This window comes from Opisthocomus hoazin, chromosome 1 (assembly GCF_030867145.1).
Source record: "Opisthocomus hoazin isolate bOpiHoa1 chromosome 1, bOpiHoa1.hap1, whole genome shotgun sequence".
NCBI classification, from domain to species: Eukaryota; Metazoa; Chordata; class Aves; order Opisthocomiformes; family Opisthocomidae; genus Opisthocomus; species Opisthocomus hoazin.
The window spans coordinates 62,221,041-62,235,555 of NC_134414.1; the positions used below are offsets into that span (position 1 = coordinate 62,221,041).

The 14,515-nt window shown below is 38.1% G+C and overlaps 1 protein-coding gene across 4 annotated transcripts in view; it reads right to left on the reverse strand.

Moving 5' to 3' along the window:
• DZIP1 (DAZ interacting zinc finger protein 1) overlaps window positions 1–14,515 on the reverse strand; it is a 40,209-nt gene that overhangs the window by 19,211 nt on the left and 6,483 nt on the right. For 3 of the 4 annotated variants that reach the window (XM_075423826.1, XM_075423812.1, XM_075423818.1), the window contains exons 4-11: window positions 12,615–12,699; window positions 10,934–11,058; window positions 7,773–7,934; window positions 6,900–7,040; window positions 5,555–5,617; window positions 4,160–4,300; window positions 1,694–1,742; window positions 318–374 (exon numbers count right to left, since the gene is read on the reverse strand). In XM_075423826.1, coding sequence (XP_075279941.1) covers window positions 318–374; window positions 1,694–1,742; window positions 4,160–4,300; window positions 5,555–5,617; window positions 6,900–7,040; window positions 7,773–7,934; window positions 10,934–11,058; window positions 12,615–12,699 — 823 coding nt within the window. The remainder of the gene's footprint in view (window positions 1–317; window positions 375–1,693; window positions 1,743–4,159; window positions 4,301–5,554; window positions 5,618–6,899; window positions 7,041–7,772; window positions 7,935–10,933; window positions 11,059–12,614; window positions 12,700–14,515) is intronic. The other variant, XM_075423835.1, reaches the window with a different exon arrangement.

The following is a 14,515-nucleotide window of genomic DNA, read 5'->3' on the forward strand; positions in this document are numbered from 1 at the left end:
GGAAAATAAGCATATTTTTTAGAAGAAAACATAAATTTATTTCATCAATTAGTTTCATTTACCTTAAAGTGCTCCAATACCATATATGTGCTAGGAAATATTCTCGTATTATTTTATTTTGGTTTTATTTATTCTTTTCGATAGTGCATCTCTACAGCTACTTCATGAGACTTCTCAATGCTGACATACAGCAAAGCAATTCGGATTACATTCTTTCAGTGTAACTACTCTTACAGCTATGATTTGACAAGCAACACATTCGGGAAGACAGTGTTACATTTGAAGGTACTGGGTGTGGACCTATCAAAAAAACTTACCATGCATCAATGGTAGACTTGGTTTAGATTCTTCAAGATGCTTTACAGTAGTGTTCACTAAAATAGCATAAAAGTAAAATATAATGCAAATGTCTTATAGTAGACAGTAACAGAAAAATACAGATTCACAAATGTAGCAATATTTAATCATATTTATTAATCATGCAAATTTTGGCTTTCATGAGGGAAAAACAAACAAATCGTTTACAAAGTAAAAATTGGTCCTTCACAACATAAAAGTGCGTCTCTAGATATGCTTAACATTTTTAATACTTCTAGAACCAGGAAAAGAAACTAGTAACTGCATTGTCACTGAACTGTAATGTGAGCCTGCACTAGTCAGATCATCTCTCTGGTCATGTCTGGATGCTGCTTTTGTGTCCCGGGGAAGAAGCCTTGGCCCAAAGCTACTTAGTCAAGTCTAGCCTGATCGACATTTGTATTCCTCGAAGAGGATGTAATGCATCCACACTTCATATCAATTAGTGCATTTATATCATGCACAGAACGTAGCCTTGGAGCGAATTATCACTTCACGTCTATGTTCCTCACATCAGCTTGGGGCCTACAAGTAAATTTGCTTGTGTGCCACGGTCTTGCCTGTGAAGCACTTGTCTGTGCTTCTGTGTGGCTGAGTATGACCTGCTCCAGCTGCAAAGCCACACAGCCACACTACTGCTGTGCTCTCCTCAAACTACCTAATTTCTCCCTGTTAGATGCAGTTCACGCCAATGTCCTGCTAATAAAGCAAGATGGTTTCCAAACTGGGATTAGAATTAATTCAGCTGTCATCATCTATTGCAATAAACCTCTTTCAAGTCACTGCAACTGCGGCATCAACTGTACAGGTGTTTGTGGTGCAGGACTGCATCCTAAAACACTATTATCAGGTACAGCTATCTGTAATGGACTTCAGATATTAAAGCATCGCACAGACAAAAATATCACAGTTCTTAAAATTCTTCAAACATCTGTGTCTTGACTGAGAAGTTAATCAGTTTTGACTACTTTTCCATTATTATTCCTTTTGTGAGTTCTGCAGCCTAAGGACAGTCAAGCACGAAAAAACAATTAAAATTACACTTCACAAAGCAAAGCCAAAAGTTGTTTACATAATACAAAATAGAACTGCTATATTTCACACCTTTTCACTACTCAAGCGAACAACTTTGTACATTATAAGTCCTTACAGGTGCAAAACATGAACTCTGAAAATCATGGAATGGAAACAGGTAGGTACCCTGTGAAACTGATTTGATTTCAATACTTACTTAGTAAAACTGATGCCTGCATTTTTTAATGAATTGTCACATTTGTTTCAGTCAAGCTGCTGAAATCAGAAACCAAACCTGCTTTTGCTTACAGTTTGTACTTACCATCACATGGTTTAATGCTTGCAACTGATCTTGTGGACAATTCTTTTATCTAAAAGAGAAAGACAGATACATGAATAGTTACAAATGTGAAACAGTCAATATTTAGAAATGAGCATTTAGTACAAAATACCTAGTTCCAGTACAGAAATTGTTGTTTATGATTTGGGGAGAAAAATACTACTTTTGTGGTACTCTATTGTACTGCCTAATCTATATTTCATTCATGCTTAATGAATGCTGAAGACTTATTTCTCTTTGTTGTCTTATGTGAATTCATGGTTTGTACACCCTGTTATTACACGCTATAAAGCGAAATGAGAGTGGACTTATAGGACACTTCAGCACTCACAGTTTCAACACTCTCTGCTCCAGCAAGTCCTGTTCAATTTTGCAAGTCTAGCTTCACGCCAGGGAAACACCTCACTGCGCGCTGATTTTAAATATACCAACAGTTTTCCTGTCTACTCTACAGTTTTGTCTATTTGACACCCAAGACATGCGCTGAACAAAATCGAGAGCATCGAGGAAACAAGCTGTCTGTAATTTGATCTAAAGAAAACAGGAAACTTGTGAATCTTGTACCATCAAAACAATGTTCTGACTCCAATTCCCAAAACAGAAGCTAAACCTAAACCATACAGACACACAGTCAATGCCAGCTAGAGCTGGCACAAGATACTGGACCCTGGTCCTCTTTTATTTATCTGTTTGGATATAGCTAGTAGTGCCTCAATTCATTGTCCATTCAGTTTGGGTTCTACAAAAGTGTTAGCCACATCTCCAGCCCTTCCAGGTATGGAGAATGTAGATCTTCACGATTGTATTTCACATACACCAAACTCGGATCCCTCTGAACCTATTTTACATCTGTGGTCATACTGTTTTTTTTTTTAAAAGGTCACTTTACTGCGAGTAATTTGTCTTGGATTAAGTCCTCTATTGCTCCAGCTATCAAACTCGTTAAGATGGAGAAGTAAAAGCTATTATTTGTCTTTCCAGTTCTTTAATCACTTAAGTATGTGTTTAACATCAATCTCATAAAAAAAGCTGATTTATAAAGAACACACCATCTAATAGAGAAACAGGTTCTAAGGACCGTGTAATCATGCTACAGTCTAAACTCCAGACCATTCAGGTCTTCACCCACCAATCACCTCAACAAATCTATACCTATGTTTGAACAAAAGCATATTTTAAAGAAAAATAATTTCCAAACATGTAATTTAACAGAATCATAGACCATATCAAGTTGGAAGGGACCCATAACAATCATTGAGTCCAACACCCTTCTCCTCGCAGGACCACCTACAACTAAATTATATGATTCCGAGTGTCATCCAGATGCTCCCTGAACTCTTAGAGGCTTGGTGCCGTGATCACTTCCCTGGAGAGCCTGTTCCAGTGACCAGCCACCCTCAGTGAAGAACCATTTCCTAATGTCCGATCTGAACTTCAGCTGGTGCAGCTTCATTCCATTTCCTCCTGTCCTATCACTGGTCACCAGAGAGAGGAACTCAGCACCTCCCCCTCCACTGCCCTCCTTGAGGAAGTCATAGCCTGCAATGAGGTCACCCCTCAGCCTTCTCTTCTCCAAGCTGAACAAGCCAAGTGACCTCAGTGGCTACTCTTAAGTCTTGCCCTGGAGGCCTTTCACCATCTTGGTTGCCCTCCTCTGGACACACTCTAATAGTCTCATGTCTTCGTATTGAGGTGCCCAAAACTGCACACAACACTCGAGGTGGGGCTGCACCAGTGCAGCCTAGGGTGGGACAATCACTTCCCTAGACTGGCTGGCGATGCTGTGCTGGATGCACCCCAGGGCACGGCTGGCCCTTCTGGCTGCAGGGCACCCTGTTGACTCATATTCAACTTGCCATCAACCCAGACTCCCAGATCTCTTCCCGTGGGGCTGCTCTCCAGCCTCTCACCCCACATTTTGTACATACAACGAGGATTACCCCGTCCCAGGTGAAGAATGCAGCACTTACTCTTGTTAAATTTCATGCGGTAATAATTTAATTAATTATTCTCACAGTGATAAATATGATTATTTTTAGTATAAGAAGTCATGTATTTGCAGATTTCAAACACTGGATTTCATTATGGTAATTCTGTGGCAGACTAAATCCTGCTCACTATCAGAAACTTTTCATCTGTAGAGGTCTTTGGTGCCTGCGACCTAGTAATCTTTTAACTTTGTGTTAAACTTCTTAAAAACATTTGGTTTATTAATTCTTTCCTTCTAACTTGTGTTTAAATTCCTGGTTTACATTCCTGTGTCTCTTTTCCAGATCTATACTTACTTATCAACACAATTTCCAAAGTGTAACCAAAATACAACAGCAATACTGCTACAAATTGAGAATATTAACTATGCAACCAGAGATATATCAAAGACCAAATGCCAGTAAAATGTTTGTCTATGTCCTATGCTCTCTGAAACACAGAATGCTTCACAAAACAGACCTGCTGCTTCTGAGTAATAATCAGATCGTTCTGCTCCTGAAGCCTCTGCCCCAATTCTTCTATCTGCCTCGTGTAAAAGGTGTTATTTTTATTCAGGTCTTCTCTCACTGATGATTTAAGTTTCTCAATCTGTGACAGTAGCTAGCAAGCAATCAGAAGAAAAGTAACTTCATATTAATATTACACAAAAAAATTTAATGCTATAAAGTTTAAACAAGCAAGTGTCATGCTTAAGTATTTTTAACAATTCTTCAGCAAAAACATAACGTCTCTTGTGATTTAATTGGGACTTGCATACATTACAAAACAGTTGTCTGGATCACTTTTTACTTATGCATGGAAGACTACCTAAATCTCAATACAGAGAAAGGAACATACAAACACACTGCCAAGACTGCCTAAAAATAAGATTGCAGGAAAAAGCATATGCCTTTATAAAAACGTTTTTGGTTATAAATAGTGTCAAATAATGATATTTTAAGGTGATGAGATGTGAATTAGGTGAAACCTAATATATTAGCTCTGAATGTAGAAGAAAGGGAACAATATTTTAGGTGCACCATCCCAAAAGTAATACTTACATTACTCCTCCCTTATTCTATTCTTGCATTGTATGTGGGTGTATGCCACATACATCCTTTTAGGGGAATGTTCCATGGTTCCTCCCCACTGCTTTCTTGCCAGAGGAGGAGAGGCATTGGTCAGACCACTATGATCTGCTCAGTTCTTACATGGCCACGCAGATGAAAGGAAAATGAAAGGAAAAAGAAGCAAGAGAAACAAAGCAGGAAAGAGATTAAAAAGAAATGCAGACATGAAAAAGATCTGAGGAATAAAGCTTTGTATAGTAAAATATATAAACTGATGCAAAATAAAATGCCATGGTGTGTTTTCCTGGAAAAGCTGAACACGTTCTGCATTAGAAAGCTACAACAGAAAAAGCAGCAGAGAAGTGACAGAAAAGAGAAAAGAAAAGATTGACACATACGCCATAGGTCCATGGTAGCAGAAGGCATAGGGTAGATGAAAGCTCCATGTTGGTAAATTATCTATCAACTATCCAGCATATCCACGTAACGCAGAAAACACGGTATAATACAGTGCTCACAGAATTAGTTGTAAGCTCTTCAAGAGAGATACACATTTTCAGGTGTCTGTGAGATTTCTGAATGACAAATTCCGTTTCAACCCTGGCCTTAACTGAAATGTCAAGATTCTAGCATAAGCGAAATACAGAGATAATAAATACATCTAAGAGGACACACTCTGATAAACTCTTCAGATCTAGGCTTTCTAATCCAACAGATGTGCTACAGCATATCAAGAACTGTCAAAAGGGTAAGAAAATAAGAAAAAAGTCTCCTTTTAGTTTAAGTGGTTTGCTGTGCCACTTACCAGGGACCTTTCTGTCTCATGGTCATGACGAAGGGCTTGTATTCTAGACGTCCACTTACTTTCCTGCATAGAGGAAAGCAATATTAATTTCTGTTAGTAACACATTAACGTTTTGTTTGATATATGCAGCTTTACTTTTCTAAATAAAGCATAAATACTGGAAAGATTACTGATGATATGAAAATCGAATAACCCCGTATTTAAGAACCAGAATGGTCATCAGCATGTTTTATAGATCCAAGTGTGGTTTTCTTCCCAGTCACTCTAGAAGCTATGTATTTGCTCCTTGATTTGTATATACAGTGACTGCGAATGAGAAATACGCAAGGATTTTGATACATCTCTGTGTATTAGCAATAAGAGTAGTAAGAGCAGCGTCTTCCCCCCCCAGAATAATGTCATTTCAAGCAGTCATTAACAATATATTTTGCATAATGATGATTAAAAAAGCAGTATTAATATGAGTTGAGTGAACTGAATTTTATTCGATCAAATAAAAAACATAAAGTAAAACTCATTAAGTTTTCCACATCTTTGAGCAGAAGTGAACAAACTTCTTGACGATACCAGCAGTGTACAAAGACCTTCACACCCTAAGAACCATGAAATATGTAACTTGTGTCTCAAAGTGTCAGGGGGAAAAAAAAAAAAAAAAGAGTAAAAAGGTTTGTAGGTCTTTCCAAAGGCCTCACAACTGTTTTTTGTTTGTTTTTTTAACAGGAACGACTCAGACATGCAGCTGAGTCTCAGAGCAATGCAATGACCTTGGCATCAGCGGCCCTTCCTAGCTCAGACTTTCCTACAGGTGGAACTTTGGATTGCCCAACAGATTTGCACTAGCACCAGCATCTGTGCTGATCGAATCATACAGACCGGGTACAGAAGTTGCACTTGACAAACGCAAGTACTTCATCTGGCTCAGAAGTCACAGGCTGACAAATCCTGTCAGAAAGTTTCTTAACTTTTTTTTTTCAATCTTGGAAAACAGAAAATTCAATTTTTCCTAAGCGTCCTCACAGATCAGCAGACATAAATGGTTTACCAGAGCCTTCTGGAATTCAACTGCAACATACATGGCAAAGCTAGATATATTTAATAACAAAGAATAAGAGAATATCAATAAATAAATAACAATTAATTTACTTATAAAGGATAAGGAAAATAATTCCTTGATTTCCATTATAGAGATTGTACTAAATAGTAGTAAATCTTTAAAAACAGCTATTTTAGGCATTGAGAGGGATAAGAATTTTACTTATGGATTTAAAATCCTACTCAGGGACGTACAAAAATAAAAAGAACACAAGTAGTCTGCCAAAAGCAATACATTAAGTTACAGTGTTACCTGTTTTTCAAGAAGTTTAACCACACTCTGTCCTGAGTCCTGAGGACTCTGAGGTTTCTCTTCTGTAAATTCTTCGCTGTCTTTCAGTGTCCCTAAATTGGATTTTTGCTGCATATTGGACTTCTGTAATTCTAACAGTTTCTAAAAGGAGCGAGGGGGCAGAGAAATTAAGAACATGTATACAGGTTTTATTAACTGTCATCTAATACAAAATTTACTTTAAACATAACTATGCACAGATTGCATCAGATTCTTCTCACATTTCTCATGAGTTCAGAATTTATAAACTTTCATGTAATTACTAATATATACATCTAACAAATATACCTTGCAAATGTACACAGGACCTAGCAGCTACAAAACATAAGATGCTCTGAACGCCATGCGTATTTGTTTTCTGACCCACCTATGCTTTTACAATTCTCTTTCTAGTGAAAACTTTGGAAAGCATTTCCTGAGCACGTATTGAAAACACATGCAGTTCTACTGTCAGGACTATAATGCAGAGGTTAGTCCCCTCCATGCCAGTTATGAGAACATCAATACCAGGATACCTAACAGACAGCAATAATAAGAGTATCTACTAATCCATAAACAGGTACTCAAAGGATGACGAGCAAGAAAAAACTGACATAGTTGCTGAAGGTATAATTCGTTCATCCAAAACAATGCTATTAAAAAAAAGAACTGAAATGATGTTACTAAAGTATCAGTATACAAAGACACAACTATGGCTATCATTCAACCATTATTTTTAGGGTTTTGTAAGATGACCTCCAGGATGACTACATCACATTTCAAACATGTAAAGTCCACTACCATCTTCTGTAAGGGATTCATGCCTGATAATGTTCGAAAATCTAAATCACTTACACTTTCTAAAGTTGAATTTCTTGAAGATAACTCCTTAAGCTCTTTCATAAACATCTCTTTCACTTTTCCTACTTCATCAGCCCATTTCTCTTTTTCCTCCTCTTTCCATTTATGAAATGATTGCAGAATTTCTTCTTCTTTTGATTTTTGCTGTTCGCATTTCTGAAATTAATTTAAAACCGTTACTTGTTATTTTTCCCCATATGCAATAATAATTCAAGCACCCAAACTACGCGTGGGAAGCAGTCACTTTCAATGGCAACATTGTGACATCAATAAACACAAAAAACCACCAGTTTCTGAAGAATTCTGGGGCAGCAAACTATACATTTTGCTAGCAAAGCAAGTACGTTTCAAGAAGTTTTGGTAGTTCACTATTTTTCCATACATAAGAACACATGAATGACCTTACTTGGTCATATCAAAGACCGCCTAGTTCAGCATCCTATTTCTCACAGAGGCCATAACCGTATCAGTGGGAAAGGATAATACCAGGGCAAGCAAACATGCACATTCTCCTTAATAGTCTCCAAGATGCCAACTGTTTGCAGCTCAGAGGGCTTCCTGTGCCTGATACAGTTTTGTCAACTTAGTAACCTTCGATACATTTCTCCTCATATACTCTTGCAGTCGTCCCGTGTGGCTGCAACATCTTTTGCCAAAGAGCTCCACAAATTGCGTGAAGACCCAAGTACTTTTTCAGTTTGAATCTGGCTCCAGCTATGTTCATTTGATGGATGCCAGGTCCTAAACTGGAAAAGAGAGTGAATAATTGATACCTCTTCACTCTATGTAACTCACGACTTCAGTCCCATCAAGCTGTTGTCTCTTTTTCAGACTGACAACTCTGAGCATGCTCAGTCATTCTAAATACAGACTGATCACCCTCACAGCCCATCTCCATAATTTTAGAATTCTGTCACATCCTTTTTGAGATGAAGGGACTAAACCTACACACAGTATTTAGGTTGTGGCTTGCACTGTGATTTTTCAGAATAATTTGTAATATTTGATTTTCTTCGCTGGCTGCTACTAATTACTGGGTTGTAGAACGATGTATTGCAACCTTAAGATCTTGCCCTTCAGTAATAACACTCAGCTCTGAATCCATCATTTTGTAGATTAAGTTATTTTTCCCACGTATACATTTACGCCACTTTATCAGTTAAATTACTTCTACTATTCCATTACCCAGTCACTCATTTCATACAGTCCTCAACTTGTTCAAAGTCCTGCATTTCACTGCCCAGAATATATACACTTTTTAGGCAACCCCTACATCTTTCAATCACAGCATTCAATCTGAATTTGTTCTCTGACTAACTATAACAAGCAACCATTGTACACTTATGAAGAACAGGATCTTCTGTGTCCTTTCACCTCAAAGGCGTAGAAGGGACCAAGAATTGAAAGCATAACAGTTTTTATTCACATTTCCTCCAGTAGTGGCTCTCCTAAAAAAAACACAGCGGAAAGATCTTCTGCTCTTCTGCAGGCAAACTGCAGCCAGTCACACTTCACATTTCTATCTTCCCTGACATCCAAACTTTGCAAGCTTCTTGTTGTGTAACACCGCAGGCTGCAGCTTCAGGACATTTCAGGCAGTCCCCTTGTAGTTAGGAGACTCAGCTAAGACAAGTGAATTCAAAATAGGCACCTAAGGCACAAAAAAATCTACACTGCACTGTTATGAATACTCAAAGTTCCATCTCACAAAACAATGCTTCAGGGGCAGCAGAAATATGTTATAGATGTACCTCTCAAAAGTGAGGCACAGAATGAATGAGTGGAATACCTAGGAGATGTCCACGTAGGGCCAAGGCCCATTATCTGACAGTGCTTGCGCTCCTTAGCGAAACTTTATCCACGCTCTTCATTTGGTCACTCAGTACTTTTGAAAATGGAAAAAAAAAACCAGGAAGCTGAATGGTCCTGAGAAAAGGGGAACAAGAGGATTGAAGAAAGGAGAGTCTGAAGCTGTGTTCAGGGAAAGAAACACTGCATATTTTACAGAAGATCAGGTTTTCCTCTGAAAACAAGGAAGAAAATAATGATAGCCACGTTTTGTTTATTGCCTTTAAATTAAAAACGTAGTGTTTGTTTCCAAATTTAATGGTTGGTTTTATGTTTGAAGGTCCTCAAACTCCACTATGAAAGCCATTTAGAAGTTCTGAATATTGGAAGAAGGTTCTTACAAGTTAACAACGACAAAACACTGCTTTTGAATGTGATACAGGGCAAACTGCAACACAAAGATCAGCGTTCAACTCAGCTATTAGAAGTATCTTGTCTCTTATGCCTAGAACTTGCTCCTCAAATGGAAGTGTGAAGCCCCTCTGTCGTCAAAAAAATTTCCATCCCTATTTCGATAGCAAATCTGATTGTATTTATTTAAACAGAAATGAAAACTGTGCGATGATCTGAAATTTTCAAGTTTAAAAAAAAAAAAACAATAAACAGGTAACTTAGAGATTCTTTTTTCTCTTTATGAGCCAGTAAGTGTATTTACAAGATTCAATACTACCCTAAACAAAGCCTTGCATGTGATTACAAATAGATAATTACTACTTTAAATCATTCTTGGTTAAGGTCTTCTCGTTCACACAGCAGTAGCTAAGACTACTTTTTGCTTTGTCTCTCCGGTCAGCCAAATACCAAGGATTTAAAGACCACCATAAGAGTTCTAGATTGCTTTGTTTCTTCTCAGTCTCTCTTCCTTGAACTGCTTTATACCTCTGTTAGACATAAAGTTCTCCACAGCAAAGAATAAATCCTACTCTAGCTTATAAGGTCACATGTAAAATCAGTCATATCTAAGAAATGCTTAATCATCACAAAATGTCAAAATAGCTTATATTTCACCACAGCAAGGCAATTTTATCTGCTTTAATAACAAGACACACATCTTCTGAACTGGCAAGTGCTAACAGAAGCGTTGTCTCAGATATTCATTTAAAGTATGTCTAAAATGAAAGTAAGGAGAAAGTGGATGTCCAAAATTATGGGAGGCGAGGGAGGGCTATGATCTAATGCCCAAGCACCATGGCTGCCAGACAGGCAAGCTGTAGATACATTTTTGTTTTGTTCCAGTTGCAAAATGAATTACTACTTTGGACTGTGTTCACCCTTTTGAAAGGTTCACATTACTTACTATAGATTACCTTATAAAACCTGGCCATATTAGCCTGTTGCTCAGCCTCTAACTGGGACTTGACAAGTTGCAACTGATCCTTCAGTTTATCAAACTCATCCTGCAATTTGTCTGTCTCTGCTTTCCTCTTCTGCTCTGTTTGAAAGAAACACAAATTTTAAAAATGTTTGTTGTGATTTCTGGAAATCTGGTACTTATGGCAAATGCATTTCTATAGTGTTTCAGTAACACCTTAATGAAGTGCGACTCACATCGACCATTCCCCTTCATACTGTCATGAGTCTCCAAAGATGCTTTTAAATACATATGTTCTCTGGACTGCTAACATCCTCATGAACTGAAAAATATCACTATTACTGACATGTAAAATAGTTTATAAAATATTTACAAGTATTATATAATCTAATTTCAAAGGAATCTAAGGAACACAGGCTCAAACAAGGATGTATGAAGGACAAAGTGAACCTCAATGATTCAATTCTGTTAGGTTTAATTTATTCCAAATAACTTCAGTAAGGAGTCCATTTGGAATACAAATTCTCGTTGATCTGGAATGAGTCAGGGGGAATGTCACTGCAAAAAACAGTTCATAAATATGCAAAAATTGTAACAATGTTTCATCTTGAAATACTTTATCAATTTACCAAGGACCCAATTTTCCCCAGTCTGCCCGTCATCTGAAGATCTGAGCACAGTGCAGAATATTATTTCAGAAATAACTGCATGGAGTATTTCCCTCATACAGCCATTTCAGACTAATTCTTTATACGATAACTAGTTAACTGTTTCTGCAGCTCCTTCCACTATCATCTCTTATCAACTATGAAGTGGACAAGAGCTTCTTTCTTCTTCCAATACTTTAACGCTTTCTCAGATGTCTACTCAGACCCCTCTTGCTTTTCCTACTGTTTTATTTGACTGACAACTACAGTTCAGACCTCGCTAGATTCTTCCCACTCTTTCTGCTCCCAAATGCTCTTTTTTCCTAACTCATTTCTAACCACTGCCACTCGTCAATACCTGTGAGTCCTTAGCAATAAATCTCAAGCATGCAGCCTAACAGGAAGGAGAGAATTTAGAGACGAATGAAACAAACTTTGACAGCGGTGTTTTTCAAACTAAACGTTTTTTAGTGAAGACAGAGAAAAGTATGTAAGTTAGTGGTATAGCAACCACAATTACCATAGATACATGAAGTTAGATTATTCTTGACAGTTTCTTTTTCTCACTCTGTTTTACAGTCAGTTTAGTTCAGGAGAGCCTGAACCTATTCAAACTGCTTTCAGGTGACCTGGATTATTTCTGTACTGATAATTCATACGTATTCACAAAATGTATTTGCCTTAGTTGTTCAGTTTACCCACACCTTCGTAACACACATGCCTGAAGAGAAACTGTGCTCTGAACTCCGCTACTAAGCATTCAGTGGGAATGCTAGTTTGAAAAGGTACTGTAAATAGGGTATACAATCTTCTGTTAATTATTTTCCAGAGACTGAAACATATGTCACCCAATGGATTTTGTCATTCAGTGTTGCTTGCATTCACACAAATTGGTATCTGCCACCTAAATATGGAGTGTGAAAATCATTCTTCCCGGTTACACAAAAGCATGGACCGGCGCATCCTGACTACATTTACACTTCTCTAAACTATTTATCTCCATTTTTTTGATAACATTAAAGTACATACCAATCCGAGATTCTTCCGGATGACGCCTTTGCATGTGACTTTGTAAAAAGGAATAGTTCACAAAAGCCTTTTCACAAAACTGACACTACAAAGAACAGATAAAAACATTTTAGTTATTATTCGTAACATCTGTTTGATAAGCATAGCAGTTAAAGCTTTTAACATGTTATTACATTTTGCCCAGAAGTCCAAAGTAGGTAACTTCAATAAATTCCATTTCACAAGAATAATGACTAAAATTCTCACAGTACCTGATTTCTCTAAAGTTATTTGTGTTATTTAATGTCGTGCAGTGATGGTCATGGGCAAGAATCCCTTTGTGCTAGGCACTGCACAAACTCTGAACAAAAAACACTCTGACCGAGCAAGCTCAAATTCAGATATAAACCACAGATACAAGATGAATATAGGTAGGTATAGAAGCATAAGGAAAAAGTAAGGCAACACTGCTCAGCAAAACACACACTGACTCCAGCCAACTAGCAGCTCAGGTACTCTTAAGGCTCTTGTATCACAGCAAAAGACAGCACCATACAGTTGGAAAAAACAACAAACATGGGTTTGAGTACACATACGTGAATTGTAGGGTGACTACACCAGGACCACAGATATGTAAAAAGGTCAGATATTTCAAACAAAATAAGGTAACAGTATACAATTTTGCAAGAAAAGGTACATACATTAGTATGCTACCCAGCATCCTTCTGAAGTGTAAAGCTGTTTCAATTACTGTTCCTAAAATTTACTTCTTATTTTTTAATTTGAATGTGAAGTCGTATTTTCAATCAAATTTGGATCCTATCCATTTAAAAATTTTTTTTTGTTTCTCTTCAAAGTACATTCCACTAACGCTCAGAATACTGAAAACAGATGGGTATCACAAGGACAGAAGCTATCCCTACAGATTTTGCAACATAGCGGTAAGACCGAACGAAAGCCCGCATCGCTTTATGTAGGGTTGCTCATTACCTCTCTCTCACACTTCTTTTTTTTTCAAATAAATACATTTTAACAAATCACAAATACTCAGCTGAGTCCTTGTTCCTCTTCAGTGTGGTATCACAGAATCACAGAATGGTAGGGATTGGAAGGGACCTCTGTGGGTCATCTAGTCCAACCCCCCTGCCGAAGCAGGGTCACCTACAGCAGGCTGCACAGGACCTTGTCCAGGCAGGTCTTGAATATCTCCAGAGAAGGAGACTCCACAACCTCCCTGGGCAGCCTGTTCCAGTGCTCCGTCACCCTCAGAGGGAAGAAATTCTTCCTCATGTTCAGACGGAACTTCCTGTGCTTCAGTTTGTGCCCATTGCCCCTTGTCCTGTCACTGGGCACTACTGAAGAGAGTCTGGCCCCATCCTCCTGACACCCACCCTTCAGATATTTATAAGCACTTATTAGGTCCCCTCGCAGCCTTCTTCAGGCTGAACAAGCCCAGCTCCCTCAGCCTCTCCTCGTAGGGAAGATGTTCCAGTCCCCTCATCATCCTTGTAGCCCTCCGCTACAAGTATGACTGTAAAAGACTGACTTAACAGATTCAAGATCTTGTCATCACAATCAAACTCCCAGATTTCATCTCATATTTAAAATACTGCCACTGATAGTCAGGTATCCTATCAAATATAGATATCTTTCAGCAAACACTAAAGCCTTGAACTACTAAGTCAAATTTTGTTGGACAAAGAGAAAAAAGTGCTAATAAAAAAACAAAGTAAAGAGTCGTAGAATCTTAGCATGGTTTGGGTTGGAATGGACCTTAAAGATAATCTAGTTTCAGCCCCCCTGCCATGAGCAGCGACACCTTCCACAGACCAGGTTGCTCAGAGCTCCATCCAGCCTGGCCTTGAACACTTCCAGGGAGGGGCATCCACAGCTTCTCTGGGCTATCTGTTCCAGTGCCTCAC